This window comes from Tigriopus californicus, chromosome 1 (assembly GCF_007210705.1).
Source record: "Tigriopus californicus strain San Diego chromosome 1, Tcal_SD_v2.1, whole genome shotgun sequence".
NCBI lineage: Eukaryota > Metazoa > Arthropoda > Copepoda > Harpacticoida > Harpacticidae > Tigriopus > Tigriopus californicus.
Window position 1 is genome coordinate 13,737,410 of NC_081440.1, and position 22,677 is coordinate 13,760,086.

The window sequence follows — 22,677 nt, forward strand, 5'->3', positions numbered from 1 at the left end:
GGGGGGGGGAATTCCGCGAGTTGGATTCTGGCTTTTCTGGCACGCTCCCACAGATGTTTTAAATTGAATATGCATTACCCTGCCAGCAAATTGGATGCAACTCACACTAAGATGGTCGATTGTGATTAACGGAGGTATATTTTGACGACAAAACTCAAGCAAACATTTCAAAGCTGGCGTGATATTTCTCAGATCAAAATCTGTTTTATTAATGTCAAAGAAATGGACAGTGAATGATCCACACGAAAGTGTGACCCTTTGAAAATTTGAAAATACATAGACCTACTGCAAATCGTGCTAAAACGGCAGAACGCCATGTTTCAGACATCAGACTTCAGAGGTCTTGATGCATAAACGTCGAGAACTGGAGAATCAACTCTCACGCAGGTTTTTTGCTGATAAATCATCAAAACTGTAAAGGATCAAACTTCATTCGCTCACTCGTCTATTGCCATTCCAGATTCGACATTCCAACACAGAGCAAAAAATCCAATCGAAACATTTGCACCTTCAAAAGCTTTGGATGAGACCGATCATTATCAGGGGCAAGTCCCACCCAATCAAACTCCATGGAGATGCTAAACCATCCTATCCAAACACTTGAACTTCCACAAACCTTCACCAGGATTCGGACGGGTGTTGTTGTGATTGTGCTTCTTTTCGCATTGGGACCTTGGCCTCCAAAAGTAGACACTTCCAGCGTTCCCATGAGAATTTCCCAGGAATCTGAGGTGTCTGGAAAAGGATCCAATGTTGCCTTATCATTGTGTAAATGTCAAGTCATGTCTGGACCAGAAAGCCAAAGTGGGCTCGTCGAGTGCGCCAATATCGCAAAATTGGAACAATTGTGTACTTCAAGGTCTGTTCCAAATGAGGCCAGACACTTGAAAGTTAAACAATTCGCCTTGGATCGGCTTTCCCTGACTCGAGAGATCTTGGAGGACAGGCTTTTGATGAATGTGGGCGTACTGGACTCAATTGTGATTGTGAACTCATCCAAACTCCAAGAAATTGTGGTTTGTGGCCAGAGTTCTATGGGGGATCCGAACTTGATCCCATGTGGCAGCTTTTCGAATCTCAAATATTTGGACTTGAGGAACAATAGTTTGAGCCACCTAAGGCCCTTCCATGAACTTCCCAGTCTTCGGTATTTGTTTCTTTCAGGTATGAAAGCGTTGTTCGAAATCTTGGTCAGTATAGAGAAGTGTAAAGATTTGGAATTTCACACTAGTGCACCCTCCGGTTCTACCATGAATAAAGTGTCACCATACTTCTTACTGATGACACTATGTTGGCACCAAATGTTATAGTCGTATCTATTGCATATTTTTGTCCCTTGCCATGTTATGATATCGTTAGCAAATGAATGTTAAACTTAAATGTCTTAAAATGATTGTCATGCGATGCCTTAAAATGGCGAACATTTTTTCAATGAAGATTTGGAAGCACTGGATGTGCTAAAATCATGGTAGTTCTTGCCACGATTGTGGTGCAGCTTGGCTAGCCCATACACCTGAAATCCGAGCCGGTTTTTTACCGGCTTCTTAAAAAAACCAATCTCACCATGCAAATTTGTCATCACAACGAAAAGTCTTTGTTAGGCCCATCTTATCAAACATTCTCTGCATTAAAAAAAAATGTTGTTATCATCAACGAGCTTTGATGACGAACTCTCTCTTCATATTAAATCCTCTTTCCCCGTAAAATTCAGTTGAACTTGGAAGCATCAATTCAATTATGTTGATAAATGGGTTTGAGCAAATTTATGTGACATTAGACAGCCACTTGGCGCGCAATATTTTTTTCTTTGAAGCTTCGAGTAGGCAAAAAAATATGAAACCCATGTCTAATTTTAGGCAACCCTTGGCCATGCTTTGACGTGATCCAAGTGCCCACGCCCGATGCCATTCCAAATGGTCTGGTTTGGATGCTTGCATTCCAAGAGCAATTCCAAGATGTTAGCTCAACTTTTTGTGCTAAGCATGAGCACAACCAATGGTCTCAAATTGTGGCGACACAACCGTCTTCCAGAGTCTCAAATGCGACTCTAATCGATTATCTTCATTCATTCCACGTAAGTATTCTTTGCACTCTTGTGTTTGGCATTAAACTGTAATTCGTTTTACTTTTCATCATATCTTGCCAGGTTAAAAAACTGAAAGAGATTGTTTTTTGCAGTCAAATCTTGTTCTGGAACGAGGATATTTTTCGTTTGAACAAGCTTTTAGCGTCCGCAAATATAAATTGAAAGAGCTGCAAGGAGCATAATTTGAAATTTGCCACTAGTTTGCCAATGCAGTCTTGAGGTAATCGTCAAGTATTTATTGGGCTATTCTGTTTGACTCTGAATTTCACTTTATTTCACTTTTGATCATATCTTGTCAGGTTCGAAAACTGAAAGAGATTGTTCCTGTTTCGAGTCAAATTTGGTTCTCCTTTGAACAAGTTGTTATCGTCGGCAAATGCAAATTCAAGGAGCTGCAAGGAGCATAATTTGAAACTTGCAACTAATTTGCCAATTAAGTCTTGAAATAACCGTCTCTATTTCTTGTGACTAAGGCTGTTGGTATGCTATTCGTGAGTTCCAGTCATTGTAAATCGAAATGGAAAGGGACTCTGTTTCCAGTTCTTTCCCTACTTGTCGCGTCATTTGTGCATGCACGCTTTTCACTTTCCCTCTCTATTACGTTTATGCCGAAAATGTTCTTGGGACAATTCTATTCTAACAGCTGTATTCCTGGACATGACATTGTATTTCTTGTTGTCTTCAAGTCAGTTCCAATTCCAACTCAGACTTTTGTAATGATTTTCCATCTTAAGAAAAGAGTTTTTGCTGAGTCCATAGAACTGAAAACCTTTCAAGTAGGCAGTGTAAAATTAAAACGAGTCGAATGGTTAAGTCCAGGAGAGAGTCTTCCAAGGAAGTTAAAAAGTCAGCAACTTGGATCCTCGTTCGTCGAATTTTGAGCAAGAAATGAGAGTTCCAGCAATTGCAATGCTGAACCCTCAGAAGTGCAAATGTCCCTCTGGAGATCGTGTTTCCAATTTGGACTTGATTTTAGGACCGTTGGTACTCAATGCAAGGCTGTTAATTTTGACTGGAATTTGAGAGGTGGAACTGCACTTTGGAAATGTTGTTGTTGTTGTTGTTTTTGCCATCATCACAATCATCAAGATGTTCTTCGCGTAACCGGAAACTTTGATTGTTGTAGCTTTAAAGTGCATTTGAAGAGGTCTACAACAACATCTCTCTCTCTCTCTCTCTCTCTCTTTCCACATCTGGGACTCGTTGTCTCGCAATGGACCTCTTTGGAACAATTCAATTCCCTATCTTCATTTTGGAGTTAAAATAAGAGCAGAAGAGAATTGAGAGTGGATGAAAGATCCACATGTTTGCGAAGAATCCAAGTTTCCATCATTTTTCCTGCTTTTTTTCTAGCAAATGGATAGAACATGTCCATCTGAGTGCGTTTGTGAGATTTTCAGTATTGTTCCACCGTTCAAAATCAGAGTCGATTGCTCTAATCTCAATTTGACCGAACTACCTCAAGTGGTGCCCGACAATACACAAATACTGAATGTGGAACACAATCAAGTAAGTGATGCTTTGAGTCGTTAACTTTCTCTATGAGTCTAAAGAAAATTGAAGTTCCTTGCAAAGGAAGCATTTGGGCAATCAATGTTGAAAACGATTTGATGAAGGTTTTCGCATTTTTCCAAGTTGGACGAGTATCAAGTAGATTTGCATACCTTTTGAGTACATGGATAACTCTGAGGTAAAGACTCATCGAGGAAGTTACAATTGAGCAATACGAATTGCGACTCTGTAATAGGGATCGGTAGACCTCCAAAAATAACTAATGTTAGCTAAAGCAGTTCATAACAAGCTTAAAAAAGGGATCAAAATATTCAGTGTGCCATTTGAATTTGATATTATGCAATTCATAAATCAAGCCACGAACTTCTAGAAAGATAAACTGCGAACGAGATTCTCGACAAATCGACCTGCTCTTGGTCATTAGTTTTACCATTCTGAGCCACTTTTCGAATTAAAGTAATGAAATAAGAAACATAGAGCTCTTTAATTAAAGGCAAGTCATCTTTACATTGTTTACTTGTAAAGTGGTTCGTTTCTAAGTTATGTTGTCAAAAGCTTATGTAGCTGACCAAGAGCAGGCCAAAAGTTCGAATTTTATGTAGTGTTTACAACACACGGTGGAATTCTCGGCATAAGAAGGTGTGTACGATGCTTACAACGAAATTCATTTGACCTGAGAAGTTTGTCTACGTATCATCTTTATGCTGACAAAATGTTAAGTTGCTCTACCTTTAAAAAAATATTATTTTTCAACTATTTGGCATTTACACCTTAGCAAATTTCAACCCTACAGGCTTGCGAGATCTAGATAAACATTTTACCAGTTATGTATGGGTTGAATACCAATCAAAAGAAGTCATGTTAAGAAAACGATATCTCTTGCCATTAGAAATTTATTTTGCCTTGTAACCTACAAAACTACTCTATGTTGATCCGTGTTAAACAATTTTGACAATGAATAAGTAAAAATAAGTTCAAACTTTGTCTCAGTAATGATTTATGGATGGCATCCCTGGTAATCAATAACACAAAGAAGAAAATGGCACCGATTATGCCTTACTACGGACAATTCAAGTTTCACTTACTGTGTACAGTTTCAAAGTGGGGTAGATGATGATGATTTACTCCACGAAGTGTTGTGATCTATTTGATATGCCTACAGTTATGAACAGAAGGATGTACTCCACGAGAGAGGAAGCCTAAGGCAATATCATCAATTTTTACCATAAGCGACAAATTTTGCCCACCACATGCAAATTGTTCATGATTTGTTTCAAAAATGTGAACCCACAAGTCAATACAATCAAGAAGAAGGCCATGGCTTTCCATAAAGGCCGTCTGCCTCCCACCTCCTTCCATATGAACAATAGTCCAGTTGAGATCTACAAGCATTTTAACTCTGTCGGTTTTGCCTTCTCCACCCAACTCTCATTCACCAATCACCTCAAATCCACAATAACTAAGGCCAGGACCAGGATTGGATACGCAACAAACTTTCAACCAAGAAGCTTCCCCTCCCAATAGTCCTTCAACTCTTCCGGATCTAAATTACCCCAATTTTCCTCTACGGCCTTCACCTGTGGTTCCCAAACTTCGCCCAATCCGCCCTCAAATCCGCCAATGCCACCTTCACCAAGCTCCTCAAGAGATATCTGTACGTACCCCAATTTGCTGACAATGCATTGACGCATTTTCTATGCGAAACCGAGCCCCTCACCGATGGCTGGCCAGTTGAATGTCCATCAGTATTGGGAACCCGACCTTTCCGGATGTGATGCCCTGACACAAGTTCTCCTTCCAGGTCAAGGGCTTGCTAACCCCTTGTTGTCCTTAGCCCGACATCCCTTCGGAGTATTGGCGGTCACCCACCTTTGTCCGGCTCCCAGCCCAATACCATCAATAGCGGATCTGTTCAATCTGACCCACCCACTCTACCGTGTACTGCAAGAACGAATATTATCACCCCGTACCTCTACCAAACTGTTAATGTACAGTCTGTGAAACCCACCCCTTCACTTTTTTCATGTGCACTGAGCCAACTCTAGTCATCTTTGCTGTGATATCACTTTTTTATCACTTTTGACCACTGCCTTCTTTTATTCTTGCATCGATTTTGGTATATGATATTTATGCATCCAGTTTGACACATTTTACTATCTGACATGACCGAGAGTCGCAATAAAGGTTATTATTATTAATGATAATTGTTCGCCATTACAGTGGCCAACGCTATAACTAGTATGTATCGGTGTTAATCACCAATTAACTTTGTTTTTCTTCAACTGAACGCAATAATACAAACAATTTATTGCCAATTCCAATGGAATACCAAATGAAGAAACAAGACTTTTACTTAGAATTACTGTACGCCTCCAAAAGAGTGTCTTCTTTCTTCATGTCTATAAAGTTCCATGGTTATTCTTCAATGATTCGGCAGAGATCATAAGAGCGGACCCAACGAATTGGTTGATGTGATGGAGTGGGTTGAAGAGAAATTGAGCGCAACTCAAACGAAGATCGGGAAGCACACGCACGTTCCAATGTCACAGTAATGGTTGAAACACCATCTCCGATCCTGGTAGAGGTCCTTTCCAATGAGAGAAAACACGGTCACCGTAATTATATGATTTTTAATGGCAATAGCACGATGAGAGACGGACACCATTTCACTCGTCGACGAGTTTATAGATGCAACTACAGCTACGCCATTTTGGAGTTGAAAATAACAAAAATATAATGCCACTCTCACTCCAGGTGCAAAATTACCAACATTCGAAGGAAAATTCAAATGAAAGTTTTGATAAACTCGAGGAATTAAGAATGGAAATATTTGAGTTTTGAAATTCAGCTTTTGGATTGAAACAAATCTGGCATTTAGAGGGTCCAGATCTCGCAAGCCTGTAGGGTTGAAATTTGCTAAGGGGTAAATGCCAAATGATTGAAAAATAATATTTTTTTAAAGGTAGAGCAACTTAACATTTTGTCAGCATAAAGATGATACGTAGACAAACTTCTCAGGTCAAATGAATTTCGTTGTAAGCATCGTATATACCTTCTTGTGCCTAGAATTCCACCGTGAACATAACTTAGGCCGTCTCTCCTGAGTGCCCAAGGCATGATAGTGGGCTTAAATGTGGCTAAGGTAATATATTTAACAAGATCTTGTGACCGTATTAAGTGTTTATTTAGAATAAAGTGAACGGTTCAGGAGATAAGAAAGTCTTCCTTGTGTTTCCAGTCCACTTCTCTAGGAGTCCGTGATCGAGCGTACGTTTGCGATGATCAGGAGCGCTTTGTTAGACATGCATTTTGCGGCACAGTGTCTCAAGATGGCTTCAAAAAAAAGCAACCACAAGCATACTGTAATTTTAGCAAATAGAAACTGCTTCAAACTCCATCACATATGACGTATCGTGTGCGTGACTGAATCTCATTCCTGCTCCTAATTTCGGCATTTTCCAACCAAAGCCATCCAAGTATTGGACCTCTGATTATTATGTCGCTATTTTATTTTTTTCCCCAAAATGATCTCCAAAATTCATGTTTGGCTGACATGTTGACACCATTCTTTACATGCTCAGAAGTGATTTGAAATTCAATGCTTTTCATCTATTTCTTCATCATTTTGAAATATTCCTTATGAACAGCTGCAGGCTTCTAGTTTGCACGCAAGAAGATCTAAGGGAAAACTTAGAACCTACTGTAATCAACCACCCAACAAGTGATTGAAAAAACCTTGGTCACGCTGTCCATGTCAGGGCGCGTCAGGGGATAGAGATTAAGAGATGACATACAATATATACTTTTGATAGGAACAGAGAGAGGCACGCAGCTTATCTGAATTAAATCTGTTATGTAAGCAGTTGTTTTGTAATAGAGGTTGCTTGAAGAACCCATGATTGCTGATGGATATTATCTCGAGTAGAAAAAAAACACCATGATTTATGGTGAAAATTATCTCGAGTGTCCGATATAACAGCAGGTTCAGTTATGAGTAGACCTCGGAAAAAAAGCCGAAAAAATCGCCCAAAAAAAGTTAACTGAAAGGCAATAAAATGTGCCAAAAATGTAGTCAAATTTAACTATTTTTTTCCAAAAGCTTTGTCATGACAAAATATTCGATCAAAGAAGGCATTAAAAGTATTCTAACAAACCCCATGTTTTCAAATGGGTCAAAATAAATGCTGTTTTGGGAACAACTGTGGGAAGAATTGGCCGACATGCAAATAGGACTAACTAAATTTGGATAGCAAGTAAGGTTCCTGATGAAAGAAGTATAATAGATCTTAATAAAGTTGACACCGTTTTCCCTTTTTGGTAGCTCAAGCACATTATCTTAAATGTTGAAAATACCGATCGATCTCTTAACTGGTCGGTCAGATAATTTTAATTCTATTGGGTCTAGTACGTAGACTAAATAATGGCCGGAAAGCCATAGCTAATGAATCAATCAATAATTTGAAACTGTGACCTAAATCATTTAAAATCATGCTACTTTAAAAATGCGTTTCAAATATCACCTCTTACTGAAGTCTACTCGGGGTCGATAGCGATTTCTGAATTCCAGAATTTTAGCGCCCAAAGTAAATGTAAGTAGAGTTTATCGTAAAGGAAATGATATTGGCGCAGAGCCTCTGGTCAAGTCGTTTTTTGGCGGAGGTCTACGTAAGTGAGGAAATTCATTATCTGCGAAGTGCAGCATGGCGGACTTACAGCAGGCGGATATAAGTCAGACGGATTTCATTGCTTGGAAGATCGCCGTTGGGGGGGTGCTTCATGGTAGAGTCCTTTCGTTGAAGTTCCAGTAGACGGATATCATTGTTGGGGGGCGGTCGCCGTTGCCGGACTTTAATGTGGGGTGTTACCTTTGGCGGAGTTCCATCTTGCGCGTTTTATGGCTAGGGGAGATCGCTGTGGCGGACTTAAATGGGGAGAGATCACCATTGACGGACTTGAATGGGGGAGAGATCGTTGTTGGCAGAGTTATCTGTGGATGAGTTCAACATGGCGGAAAACCACTGGCGGAGATTACTCTTGGGGGAACCGATAGGAATACATGTGTGTGAGACTACAATTCGACCTTATATCTGATATTGGGCACAGGCCCTCGGAGTTGAGAAAAGATAATATCATTGCGAAATGCACTCTTCGGTCGACCTCCGACAAGAGAACTCAAAAAACACCTAACTGACATCTGAAACATTGTAAAAAAATTCATTATCCACCCGTTGTAAGACATCGCCTTTTTATATTTTGGCTTACACGCAGTAACATAAGTGGTACATGAATATGGAGAAGAAAACTTGGATTTGAAATTAGCACTAAATTAGCTTTCACTAAATTTCACCATATTTGTTTCGTAGAATCTTCGGAAAAGATTGGCTTTTGTCAAAAGGTTTATTTTATCATTTGATAACAATATGGCAAATAATGACATAGATCTGGAAAAAAGTCAGTAACAAGCAGGATAAGAACATCTGTGGAAAAATTAGCAAAGATATCGAGATTTGCTGGTCGTACTATTTTGACTTGTCTAGCATAAGTTGTACCAAAAAGATTTGTTTGATGATCCAATAGACAAAAAGAAAGCGAACAAGCTCTTGAACCCTCTCTTACCTCAACAATCATTTTAAGGAATAGCTTAATACATGCTTGTCATAGCATGGTCCACGATTACAAGTCGGCTAATCTAGCCCTTATAAGTACATGCGATATTGGTAAACAGGCATACTTTAAATTCAACCCGCGGAATGAGACTCAAACAACTATTGATCCACTTTGTCCTCCTAGATCTCCAGCCTCTCTGCACTGAGAACCAATTCGCTCTATCAGCATTTGAGCAAGCTCCATGCAGCCAATAATGAGATTCTGACCCTCTCAGATCTCCAGGGATCACCTCTGTTGGCCAACAAACCCACTACCATTGACATGAGGGGAAATCTCCTGACAGACGTGAGTAAATTCCCAATATTCAGGTCGTGTTTTACGTCACCAGATGTGTACTTGTTGCTGAGATGTGCAAGTGACCCGATTCTTTTAATGACCTTATCATGAAGCTCATTTATTGAATCGTTTTTTTGTGTGTGAACATATCTTGAAGTGGAAGGCTCTATTGGTGAGGAATAAGAACTTTCATCATGGTAATATTCCATTGTAACCAGAGTTTCGCCTAATGTTGATTAGCTGGTTTGCTGCCTTTTTCCCGAGAGTTTTGTCCACCTTTCCAAAATGCTGCTCAAGACGTTGTTTGACTTGGATTATCTGTCGTTAAAAGAATGGCATCATCCTCAGGTACACTATGCTTCGGTCCATCCCTCATTTATATCTCGAATGAGGTCAAATACCCCAGAACCTCATGTCTACGACAAAAGAAACTACTTTTCATTCTTTTGAGTCATGGTTTAAACAAGTTCAATTTGCCTCAAACTTGGCATGAAATTCATTTAATTGATCATTTTTTTGGCTAAACATGGCCTAAAATGTCGAATTTGTCGACATTGACGGATGTGATCAACTAGACAGGACGTGTGCTGTGCTCGAGTGACTGATGAGTAATTCTAAAAAATTACATTTGCCTTATCTCAACTATCGTTTCCATCCTGTTTTTTGCCCGGCGTGCGGTAAAGAAACTTCCCATTGCTTGCCCTCAATGATTCAGAGCTCAATGAGCTGCTTTATTGCTGCAAAAGGTAATGAATCCTCGAGCTGGTTCGTATTTTTCTCATCACTTGTTGAGAGGCAAGAAAACGAGGAAATTCTTTATGTTTCCGCCTCGTTTCCACATTTTCTGCTTCTTTGTATCATCAAGTATCAAGTGGAGCAATAAGGCATAGGTCTTGTTTGTCATCTTTCAACTCTACAGACAAAAGATATTGGGCATTGAACCACTTTACTTTTGCCAAGTCTACTGATAGAACGTTTAGTTTATGCGTATGTTCGCACATTGAAGAAACGATTGCTTTTAGCTCGTTTCCCCCCCTCAATCCAAATGAAGAAAATAAAATAACTCCATAAGTGTGTAAAGCGTGGACTTATTCGAGACAATAATTAGATGATACGACATTTGGTTTTACACGCCAGACTTGGTTTAATTCTAATGTAATATATTTTAAAGTTCATAATTGCATGTGAGTAATAGGGCAACTTAGGCCAAATAATCGATCAGAAAGAAAGGCTGTTGCCATGTTCATACTTTTGCCGAAAGAGCCCATCTCAGATCGATTGAATGTGCTTGTAAATAATGGAGCCCCATTCTCAAGCGGGATTTTTTTAGAATGAAACATTGCCGAACAATATACAAGTTAAACATTGATAGGACAAGAACAATTGGCCTCCATTTTGAGTCTTTTCGAGTCATAAACCCGAAAATGCCACAATCATGGACTTTAGCAGAGCTGAAAACTGTTTCCGCCAACGGCCTTCAAAGGACCACCCTTCTCCCAATCCTGGAAATAAGCTTTCATTTTATTTTTGTGTTTCCATTGCTGAAAGATGGCCGTCGTTTTCGGCACTTGGCAACTCACATATTGATTCAAGAAGGCCCTAGGGTCCCCAGAAAACGTGACCAATGTCTTTCAGCCAAGTAATTTGCCCCTCCATCTATAAACATAGTGCATTAAGAACGACAATTCGTTTATTTTGTTCCAGTTCGATCTCTTCGTCTTGGAACCAACGCTACGAAGTGTGAAATCTGTTCACTTTGATGCATTGAATTTCATGTTTGGTAATAACCCTTGGGATTGTGGTTGTGATTCCCTTAAAGAGACTCAGGTAAGCTCTCTCTTCGTGTCTCTCTGTCTCTGAAGCTTGAGTTTGTTCCTTTATGGAAATACTTTCACCACAAAGGAAGCAAGGCCAAGAGATTGCACATATTGCGAATAAGCCAGGTAGGCTCTATTTTAGAGCAGATGGCTGACAATTGAAAGGCTGTTAGGATATGATTTCTGATTGTCGAGGCGCTGCCTTCTATCGGTCGAGTAAGAGTTTTTCATGGTTACCAATAAGGCTGGACTAGACCCGTTTTTATCCTTCTTTGTTTTCTTTTCAATGCTCTACCCTCTGGCGTTTGCAGGATTTCATATATGCTTATGGCTCCTATATTCGGGATGCCCAACAAATGGCCTGCGGAAAATCTGGGGTGAGTCCCATCTTCAAGCATCTTGTTGTCCTGGTTCGGTGCTTTGCTGCATGTACACTGTAGAGTGCCTACTTGTTTTCGTAATTGAGTTGGAAGAATGCATTTTCAGGCTCCAAAAATCGTGAGTGCCAGGTACTTGGAACTTTGCACTCCTCACCACGTCGACTACCTCCTTTGGATCACCATTCTCGAGGCCATCCTCTTGCTGCTAGTTTGTTCCAAGTTGATTTATGACATTGTACAATATCGGCGAACTGGTCAATTGCCTTGGCTGGCTCGGATACTTTGCATCGGATGCTCTCATTCAAACTCAAAATCTCATTACACGAGGAGCCAGGAGCGGCGCAAGTCCTCATTTTGCGGATGTGGAACATTCCGACGGTCTTCACAACAGACTTTGAGCTTGGAATCGTCGGAACCAGGACGTCGTTTCACTCTTGACGCATTTAGGTACGTTATCCTGACATCAACCGCTTCAAAGAGATTAGTTCTAAACCCTTGAGTAAATATTTTGTGGGAGGAAAAAAGGCCTGTCCAAAGTTAGGCCTTAAAACTAGGCCTGACTCAGGAAAACGTACAGAAAAGAAGCGAACGATACTACGATAATTCGGATTGCAATATTTTCAGGCCCAGGCGGTTTACTTCTTTGAGTAACATTGTCAAATCCTCATCAAAATTGACGACCACTCCTCCAAGTCAGAACAATCGAGTCGTAAGGCCCGATTCCCAATCGATATCTTCCCTCGTGGGCATGGAATTAGCCGCTTTTGAAAATGGCGCCCAAACTGATTCACTGGCCTAGATCTAGGTCAAATGTATGTTCTTGAAAAGGGAGCATAAATATATTTTTCCGCTTATTTTTTAATAAATACAAAACAACATACAAGGTGGCGGTTGTTATTGAGATATCCAGATTTTGGTCGGTGGTGTCGAATCTCTCTCTTTACAGTACGCAACGTGTTTTTCCGCATTTAGCAGTACAAAAAGTTAGTGTGCATTGAGTATGTTTTAGAACGAAGGAACTCGAGCCAATCGAGCGTTGAGAGCCTGAATGAACTCATCCACCCGACTGGACATCCCGGAGAATTTGGAGGGTTCGGGTCCGATCATTTTGATCAATTGAGGTACATCTCGATGCGCAATGGTGGCAAATTTGTTCAACGCCTTTACACATCGGAACACGTGCTCTTCTTTGGGATTGCCTTGGAAGAATTGCAAGATGGCCATTGCCAATTCCGAGCAAATGTCGTCAAATACCTGAAAGAGCCATAAAACATGATCAAACTGTGGATCTGCAGCTCGTTTGGAAGATTGATAGTATTTGAAAATGTCTCATTTTGGTGATGTTCGCGATCTACTAACTACGAGTACATTAGGGAGGGTTCCGCTAAAGCCCAGCTTCTTCTGCACCATCTTCCATTCTCATAAATAGACGCAGGGAATGTGACCTTCAACTCAGGTTAGAATGATTCCATGCAATTCGTACTCGTTAAGATGCATAGAAATCCAAAGAAATATGCAAGTTTCGCATGCCCGAAGCGGGAATTTAACACCACTTTCCTCTTGAATCTCCGCTTGAAAGTTTTTCTCGGGCTCGAAACCGCTTTTAAGATGTTGAATGTGTTTTTTCAAGAGGGATTAAGGGATTGAACTCGAGTAGGAAAAACCCAACAGTAACAATAACGTACCACAGCTTTTACCTCCTTTGTTCCCAAGTTGTGCATTATGGCGGTTCCGTAGTCTTGAAGTGTGGGCGTGTCCCCAAGGAGGGCGTTCACCGCCACCTTGGTGGTAACGCGAATGTTGGACAAGTCTTGACCTTTAGAGGGCCACTCCGAAATGTACAAAAGCCATTCGCTTGACGAATTGTTCTCAAACAGATTAGCAAACTGCAAAAGGAAATGCATTCCAAGGAACTTAGGAACCCTTGGAACTCTGGTGTGAGCACTGGATCACAGAGAGGCACTTACGAAAAGGGCCAAGGCTTCCTGCTCCTTAATTGGGTGTCTGTCAAACTCTTGAGCGTAGTTCATTAAGAGGTGATCTTTTCTGTCAGAATGCATGATGAGCACGATGTCATCCATGCCGGCTCCAAAGGCCAAAAGACGAAGCATGGCCACTCGAGCAGCACTAGGAAGAGACTTGTCATGGAGCACACGCCCTGAAACATGGAATTGATTTTTTGATGCTAAGCACTCTTGTTTAATGGCAAATGGGAATGATAAACAATTTCAAAGGATGTGCCCTAATTTGTCAATTACTCATTATCTTACCCAAGAAGACGTTAAATCCTTCGGAGAGGACCCACGTGCCCTCGTTCTTAATGATCCAATCCTCCATTTCTCGGAGTCGGTCTTGTTCCTCAGGATCCAGCATGGTAACGATTTCTCGGACCAAGTCCTCGAAATCTGCCGTGTGCTATAAAGTCAGAGAGTAAAGAAGAAAATAGATTAAGCACACATGTTGTCCTCAAGATCTTCAGCAATTGGATCATGCATATGGTGCTGGAACACATTCCTGCGCTTTGATGCACTTCATAAATTGAAATGGGACCAGGAAAAACGGGTGGCCGACATGGTCTTCGTTTCCAAACTTTGGCTATTGGTACGTTTCCAAAAAAAAAGTTGGAACATTTGCATATCGACATAGAGTGGAACACTGTCTATTCTTACGTATTCGAGGTTGGACTCACATCAAATTCCCTGAAAGTGACTGGTGGCTCACTCGGCTTTTGGTTCTTTTTGGGAGGCGAAGCTCCTTCTTCCTCAGTTGGAATGGTATTTGGCTCGGATGCAGCCATTTCTGTGGTCTGGTTATTGATGGTCTCGTGGAAAGGAGTGGGTGACGATGGACCGCTTATTGGGACCAGATTGTTATTTTGCACGTCTGATGCGGAGTGTGCCAAAGGGCTTGGAACGGTTTCCCTCTTCTTTGGTGGCGGTGGAGACCTGACCTTTTTTCTGGCACCCAACTTTTGCGGCGTTGCGGCAACCCTGGTGCTGTTTTCAGAGGGAACCTCTTCTAAAGGAGGTGGCAAAGACTCCTCGTCACTGTCCAAAGAAATTGGATTTCCGTTCTGATCGGTGACGAATTCCTCTTCTTCCTCACGTTCCACTATGATCTCAATGGGTTTATCATTAAATGACACTCTCTTCGGGCGTTGAAGCGAACCGGAATTTTCCGATTGTTGAATGGAATTACTATCTTCACTCACTTGGATTGGAACCGATGATTGATCGGATTCTTCCTCCAGATCATTGGGTAGTGGTGCAACAGAGGAGGATCGTTTTTTGGACTTTCTCGGTTTTCGTTCCACCGGTTTATTATTTTTCTGCCGTTCAACTGATTTAGAATGGCGCTGTCTTTGGCTTGTAGCAAGTTGATCGGTGGATCTGGATCGCAATTTCTTTTTCTTTGTGGACGGCTTGGCCTCTGGCTCACTTTGAGGTTGAACTTGATTCGGGGCCTGATCCTCGAAATCCTTTAGCTGCGCCTCGCGTCTCTGTCTCAATTTGGAGCTTTCCTCTCTGCAGTACGATATTGTGCAACAAATGAATCAATTGTACTCTTTTCCTGGCATGTGATGACGTTACCGGCAAGCATCAATTTGGGCTTGAAGTTGATCAAAATCCGGGCTTTCCGCTCGACTCGGTGCTGTCGTTGGCACGTAGTTTACAAGATCTCCACCTCTGGCAGCTAAATTACCAAAAGCTATGGTTCCCCCTTTGGCACTCGCATCCACAAACGAAGGGGAATCAAACAATTGCTCGAGATCTTGGGCTAGGTCCCTGAAAGAATCCGAGAAGGGGGGGGGAAGAAGACCTTCAGTGGTTATGAGGTCCAATAATGGGATCATAACAGTAACGGAAATGTTTGTTTAGAACAACGATGACTTTGAAGTTTCGAACCCTTGACTCAAGGTATTCTTGAAAAGTGCAATTTTATGACATTGTTTATCATTCATAGTCAAGTTAACGTTTCATCCTATCAATCATGTTTGCCGAACTTTAGGTTCATTCCTTTGATTTACCTAATGCTCGAAATTGCACATATGTCTTCCAATATGGTTGGCTGCTCAACCATGAATGAAACAACGAGATTGGGATATAACTGGAAGTCAAATTGTGAGCTTCAAAACTAAGAGAGTAATAGAACCCTTTGGCCACGGATTCTGCGTATCGACGTAAACCAATCCAGTGATCTGAAAGGGTTTCAATGACTAAGAAACGAAAGTCTCGTTATCGTAAGTTTTGGAGAGGTTAGAAATTTGGACATGCATGGCTAATCTCGGCTCCAAAGGCAGAAAAAACAGCCTTTAATTTGAACAGAGTTTGATATAGGTTTCCTTTTCCCCTCAAAGAAGTGGAAGAGGAAGGCAGAGAGAGGAATCCAGGAGGATCAAGTGGAACAAGCCAGTTGGAACGTGCTCAATTTGGCTGTGTCCTCGAGGCTCGGCAAAGTCAAGACCAAATGAGTTACTTCATCGCACCTACATTTGTTCTTGCAAAAAGGCACTTCTGAGCGGAAATTGAGGCCTTCTCTGCATTGCACATTACATTTGAACAAGACTTTATTAGATAGCCGTCTCAGATTATTGAGCTACATGTTAAAAGGGCTTACAAGATTTTAATGTATTTTCTGCTGCTGTTTACCTTTGAATTTGGGACAAATCTGGGAGGCTAGAGGGCAGATATTTTTGAATAGAAGTTCCGCACAAGAATTGCGCAGCGGCTTCGGTAAAGGAAATGGAATTGTGTTCTGAGAAGCGAAATGTTTGGGGTCTGAAAGGACGAGAATGGATTGAGAAAAAATAAAGAATCACTTTAATTCGGCGTGCACTTTGTAACACACCGAAACGTTGTGTCGGCAAGGGTTAGAACGAAATCCAAGAACAAAGAATAGGATATCTCCGTCTCGCCCACGCTTTCTGTTTTGTCTGGAGGTCCTAGAACGGTTTGTCCCTGGAATTTGAATGAAAGTGTTTTGTGAGCATTCAAATTTCCCGCTGCAAAAGAACCCCTTCGTCCTAAGGACCAGGATGACCATTTTGAGAATCAAATACAGCACATTGTTAAACATAGATAAAAAGTTCAAAGCATTTTTTATGATTCGCCATCTTTATTTAGACTTTGGGGTTTGACATTTCGATGAATTTTTAATCTGGTGCAATTTTTTTTTATTTTTGACTCCGAATAAAAACCAAAATATGGCTCAAATCGTTTGTGCAATTTATGTAGTCCTAGGGAAATGTGCCTTTCTGTATATGTAACGTCAAACAATTATTGTTTGTATTTTTTGTCCTCTATGTTTATTTTGTACTCTGTGCAAAAAAAACGATGCATTTTTGAACGCAGTCATCATTTCGAGAACAATGGGGTAAAGAACAAATAGAATGCATGTTGAAAATGATGTTTCACTCAAACATCTCAGGAGTGATGCATCTTTTGACGCATGCAGTGTCACTACTTGATGGACAATTGGTTCAAATCGTTCTTTTGGGATCACACAGTGCAATTTCTGCATTCACAAATGCATCGAAAACCGCTCTATACTTTCCAAACCGTTACCTTAAGTGCCTCTTTATTCAAGGATCAAAGACCATGACTGGCAAAAATACATCTTTAGAGATTCCCTTGATCTTCAACCCTCCTCCAAATTAAGGCTACCCGTTGCTTTGTCAACAAATAAGGATCTTTCAATGAATTTACCTGACGATATTTGCTGATCTATAACCGATTCACGGGAATTAAGCTCCTAAGCGATATCACACTTAGTCAAAAGCTAAGCTCACCGTGCCCACACTGAGAATGAGTCAAGATGCAGGACCTCGTGGACTAAGGTGCACCGAACGAGGTAGATTCAAAATCTCTCTTGGGATGTAACAGACTTACTCAGACGTATTTTGGGCGGATTAACTCGGCTCACTGGGATGTGAAGTTCCATCCAGGTGGAAGGAGGCAGGTTGGGACAGAGAGTAAGAAGAGGAACACCCCGTACTTGGGCCGGTTTGGGCAGGCCCGGCAATGGCGAAATCCCGGCGAAATGTGGGTCCATACAAACTTGGCACCCAGCCCATTCCTCGGAGGAGAAGATATTTTTGGGCGGATGATGTGTACGTAAGTTTGAAACAGACTGCTCTAGATCTTTTTTCCCTGTGATAAGGGCTTGTTCCTATCCGGAATCCCTACAATCTCGGAAGAGTTTGACTGATTGTTGAACATTCTTCTTGGCTAGTTCCAGATGTAAATAGCAGCTTTTTCGAATGACAAAAAGTCCACGCCTGAATTACCCGCTAAATAATGAAATGCAATGATTACTTTACATGACTTAGCGTTACTCTAGCATGACTAAGAGGCTTGCATATGCTTTTAATGCCAAATTTGTATTTGTTCACGTCATCGTAATGATGTTTTATGTTTTGAGTAAGGCCGGCCAAAGCTAGCATCATACAAATTTTGCAAAAAACCCTGCATATTCCAGAATTTTTTGCAATTGATTGTATCTGCAATTTTGCAATTTCATCAGTAATATTTGCCATTTTTCTGCAATTCATTATGCAATTTCAGTTATTTCAGCACAAGCTATCAATTATTCAATTTATCAAAACTTTAATGAGTTTGTACCAATTTATGGGGAAAAATCTTGAGATTGAAGTTTTTTTGTCATTTCTTTCTGAAAGGACCTTTTGTCTGAAATGTCTGAAATTCCGAAAAANGCCAATTTATGGGAAAAAATCTTGAGATTTAAGTTTTTTTGTCATTTCTTTCTGAAAGGACCTTTTGTCTGAAATGTCTGAAATTCCGAAAAAAAGTCTGAAATGCTTTGGTCACTTTGAGTTGTATGTGTTCAGAGAAAGTTCGGTCGTCTTGCGTAACAACTTCCAATTCCTTAATATTGCATTTTTTTGAAGATATACTTTGTTAAAGGTTGGGCTGCAGCTCTTTTTATGTAACATACTTTTGTTTCAAACATCAAACACATCTTAACGCGTTTTCATAGGGTATGAGTAAATGGTCAGGAGATGGATGGTTAATTTAGCCATAATTGCCCCAATATCATTTTCAAAGAACTTAAAAACAATGTAATGTTATCTGAAACATGTAATGAAACTTAATCTTCATAACAAAATTGTGGTGCAATAGTTTCACTCTGACATTATCAATATGGTGTTGCTGAACTCAGATTCTTTTTATCATGCACAATAAAAGATATAGTTACTATATTCTGGTTTAGCTGATCATTCTTAAAGGCAGCGGGAACAACAATCTTCTCCCCATGTATAAAGAGTTCAAATTCTGATACTGCCAATCACTAAAACAGAACTTTCCGGTAGAGTTACACTTTAGGTGACATAAATGTCACCCAAAGTGTCACTTTACCACCCTACCATTTCATCGACTACTGCTTAACATGGAAGGCAAAAATGGCCCTTACAGCCCTCCAGAACGTGCCGGTGCTTATGTTTTCACAGTTTACTTGGGATCTTTCACGCAAATTTGTTTTTAACAAAGACCATATTTTGATGCAAATTTTGGCCGGGCCTAGTTATGCGAATGGGAATGAATTGAGTGGAAGGAAAGTACGGCCATTCTTGATAACGCATAAAATATTTCTGTTCACTTAAATATTTTCTAGATTATATCAAGTGTCCGTTGTGAGTGATCTCTCGAGGAAATATTGAAAACCCCAGTGCCATATCGTGAACCATGCAATTTTTATCTAAAGAAAGGTTGAATCCCTCCGATGTTTTGGCCGCCTTAAGATAACTCTTGGAATTCCCACTTTCCGTCCTTGGTCAAGTCTGTTCTTAAGGAATTCGGGGTTCTTGGATTCACTTCTCCACTTTCGAATGGTTTGAGGATGGACACTAAAAGCCTCGCCCACCTTTCTCGGCTCCTGGCTTATCTTCAACATGTCCATAGCTTCGGTCCTGACCTTAAGTATGCGCGCTATTGGCAGATTTTTAACATCCTTTGCTTTTCCTTCAGGAGGTTAAATGATCAGCGGATTGTCAATCAATCTTCTTTTGGCTGAGATTGGACCCTTTAGGACATGCACTAGGTATTTCAAAGGTTCCTCGCGACCAAAACATTGATTCATCTAACAAATCTGAGAGTGGGGAGGAACAGTTTCAGAAGGCACCAAAAGTGGCCCACAATTTATTTCCACTATGTTTCCAAATGTTTTTCGTATGATCATTACAGACACTTTTTTAGTTAAACAAAAGTCAACTGATGTTTTTCGGTTTAAAACCGCTTTTGTTTAGTTGAGCTACTTCATCCGTTTTTAGAAATAGCGTGAAAAGACCAACCCAAAAAATGTTGGGTCGGGGAAATGTTCTAGCTATTTAACAACAACAACTTATTGATATATTTTCTTCCAGCTCTCTTAAGCAATGGTTTTTGCTCATTTTGGAAAATTGGGCCCCATCCTCACTAATTCATCAATAGTTGATAATTATATAACGTGGAATTTCAGAATAACTAATTTCAAGCTACTGGCACGTACTTTTGACAAAATCACTAATGGCCTTTGCCTTTGGAAAATTAAACAAGGCATTTCAAGAAATGTCAATCCTGGTTTTTATGGAAAACTTTTTTCTAATTGAAAAAGGAATTACAATTTTTTACAAATTGTTGAAAAAATAACAAAGCAAGCCAGAAAAGTTAATTATTTACTCTGTCTAAATTTATTTTTGTAAAGTCCGTACAATTCTGTTATTTTTCTGTTTTATCTTTCGCCCACCTTAAATAATTGTTGTCTGGCCCAATCGATCTACGAATGAATTCAGCTTTGCTTTCTCCCACATTTTGAGATCAAACTGTATTCCATTGGGGTTATGAATCATCTCGAAAGTTTTCTTGAAGCTCATCTTTCTCAAATTGAGCAGCATTGTTGGAAGTTTTGCACTTTCCATAGTGAATAATGGTATTGGCGTTTTGAGAGCCTAGCAGAAGTAGCTCCCCTCCCCCAATAGGGAGGAAAGGGCTTGACGAGGATTAAACTTTGGAGGGAAGAATTTATTCCCATAGCTTTCTTACTTTGACGAGAGAAACACTTTGGGCTCGGAACTTGGAGTTTTGGCAAAACGAAACCTGCGACACATGATGAAATATTGCTGTGATCCCTTTCATGATTTACAGCTAATCGTCTAACACGGCTTCACTTATTCCTTTATTCATTTCTAAGGATAATATTACCATACCTTAAGCGTTCGAGAAAAATAAACTGTAGGAAGTGTAGCTGGCAGCATTGTTTCTGGTTGTTTCGTATTTGGTGAGCGATATCAATCGAAGAAATGTTCTTTAAAGTATTTAACATTATATTGAAGTCTATCCAATGAGACGACATAATCTTGCTACTGTTTTTATTAAAAAAAAGGGCTCGTCTAATAAAACAAATTATTTCTATGATGGAATTCATACCTGGAAACAGGGAAAGTTATAGGAACCTCGCATCATTGCCAAATGGAATAAATATACGTGTGCTACTGAAAAGGTTCTAGATACTTGTTGAAAAAAAAATTGTTACAGAAGGCTATGTGTGCACTTTCATACCCAAAAAAAAACGCTTGTGATTCAACATTTATTTGATTAAGAAGGTAAAGAAATTGTTTTTTGATGTTTAAATCATTGTGAAGGTTTTTATATCTCAAAGATCTTCAGCTTTCCTATGCAATCAATGGCTTCAAATCTGATCTGATCTAAGTTGGGTTATCATGATCAGGATTCCAGAGTATCATGAAAAACGCCAGGTGGAAGTTTTTTTTTTTTCAATATGATTTCAGCAAAAACCTTAGTTTGGAATCCTTGAATACTGAAAGGCTAAATATTGTTTAAAATCTAAGTGGTAATAGTCAGAAAAATCATAATCAATCTCCTTAATAATACCGGGGATTATATTTTGTGTAGTGGTTATTAAAGTCCGTGAAAACCCAAATAAAAAAAATGGAACGCAATATAAGGTGATAAAAACAAGGTTCTTTCCATGGTTTCTTGCTATTTTGAACCGTTTCGTCCTTCATGGCAACTATTTATTATTGTAATAAAACCAAAATTGGGGTCTAAACTCCGGAAAACAATCTGAATATGATATGACGTCTGAAACATTTCTGTGCTTCAAGTACTTTAAAGTCGTCAGAAGATAGTTCGAGCTCGGAACGTTCAGATTTCACAACTTTAAATTTGAAGAGCTTGAGCTTGAGGGCAAGTTATTGAAATCTTTTGAATGAAATGCGTGCCTAGATGTCCATGTATTGGTAAAAACGACAAGATTTATGATTCAGGCCATAGTAGAGTTAAGGATAGCAAAAAAAAAGTATCGGATCAAACTAGTGCCACTCGTCCAAGACAGCTCAAACCGCCCTTGGTACGCTTTTTGCCGATGGCGGTAAGAAGATTATGGAATCAACAAAACCCTCAAAATCATCTCTCAGACAACCCTATCTAGTAATCATTACCCAGAAAGAACACCATGACCTGCCATTAATTCACAAACGAAGTACATGATAGCAAGTCGTTTTGTCCAAGTTCTCGAATTTGAAACCCAACGTGTCTTGGCGAGTTGAAAAGATGTCTTACCGGTCTGCAACTTTCGATGCCTGCCTTGGAGAAGATATATTCTTTACCGTACACGACCAATCCGCAGATCCATAATCCATTTGGATTCATTCCTGTCAATCAGTGAGAATTTGCGTTATTTGCATTTCTTTCGATAACAGCTTTTCGACGAGGAAATTGCAAACCTTGGCTGAGGTCGTAGAAGTTCACATCGATGGAATATTTGATACCATCTTCCATCATCACAGTCATGATGTTTCCAATTCACAACAAAACCCGTTCTTCTTCCTCCTTTTACGGATGTATTCATGCAAGAACACCTTGCTTCATTTCAGCTGATGCCTGTCCAAGGCTTTCTTGAGTCAAATCACTTCGCAAGTATG

General features: G+C 40.0%; 2 protein-coding genes across 3 annotated transcripts in view; one reads left to right on the plus strand and one right to left on the minus strand.

Moving 5' to 3' along the window:
* The window catches only part of LOC131889524 (protein halfway-like), a 16,401-nt gene extending 3,780 nt beyond the window's left edge, over positions 1-12,621 (plus strand). For both annotated transcript variants that reach the window (XM_059238653.1, XM_059238660.1), the window contains exons 2-9: positions 461-1,164; positions 1,857-2,074; positions 3,440-3,595; positions 9,389-9,550; positions 11,246-11,368; positions 11,670-11,735; positions 11,845-12,185; positions 12,363-12,621. In XM_059238653.1, coding sequence (XP_059094636.1) covers positions 570-1,164; positions 1,857-2,074; positions 3,440-3,595; positions 9,389-9,550; positions 11,246-11,368; positions 11,670-11,735; positions 11,845-12,185; positions 12,363-12,537 — 1,836 coding nt within the window. In that variant the 5' untranslated portion in view covers positions 461-569 and the 3' untranslated portion in view covers positions 12,538-12,621. The remainder of the gene's footprint in view (positions 1-460; positions 1,165-1,856; positions 2,075-3,439; positions 3,596-9,388; positions 9,551-11,245; positions 11,369-11,669; positions 11,736-11,844; positions 12,186-12,362) is intronic.
* On the minus strand, positions 12,564-22,632 carry LOC131889479 (uncharacterized). The gene is made up of 10 exons (XM_059238588.1): positions 22,480-22,632; positions 22,316-22,407; positions 16,587-16,696; positions 16,388-16,516; positions 15,329-15,523; positions 14,428-15,262; positions 14,009-14,153; positions 13,706-13,896; positions 13,424-13,624; positions 12,564-12,992 (listed from the first exon to the last, which is right to left on the minus strand). The coding sequence occupies exons 1-10, from the start codon at positions 22,544-22,546 to the stop codon at positions 12,744-12,746; spliced, it is 2,214 nt and encodes a 737-aa protein (XP_059094571.1). The 5' UTR covers positions 22,547-22,632; the 3' UTR covers positions 12,564-12,743.
* Between the last annotated feature and the right edge of the window lie 45 nt (positions 22,633-22,677).

Excerpts from the sequence above, each read along its gene's own strand:
- LOC131889479 (XM_059238588.1), bottom strand. The coding sequence starts at position 22,546 with ATGACTGTGATGATGGAAGATGGTATCAAATATTCCATCGATGTGAAC. Across the intron at positions 16,517-16,586 it reads CTTGCCGACACAACGTTTCG|ACCCCAAACATTTCGCTTCT; the intron begins GTGTGTTACAAA and ends TCGTCCTTTCAG. Across the intron at positions 13,625-13,705 it reads AGGAAGCCTTGGCCCTTTTC|TTTGCTAATCTGTTTGAGAA; the intron begins GTAAGTGCCTCT and ends TTCCTTTTGCAG.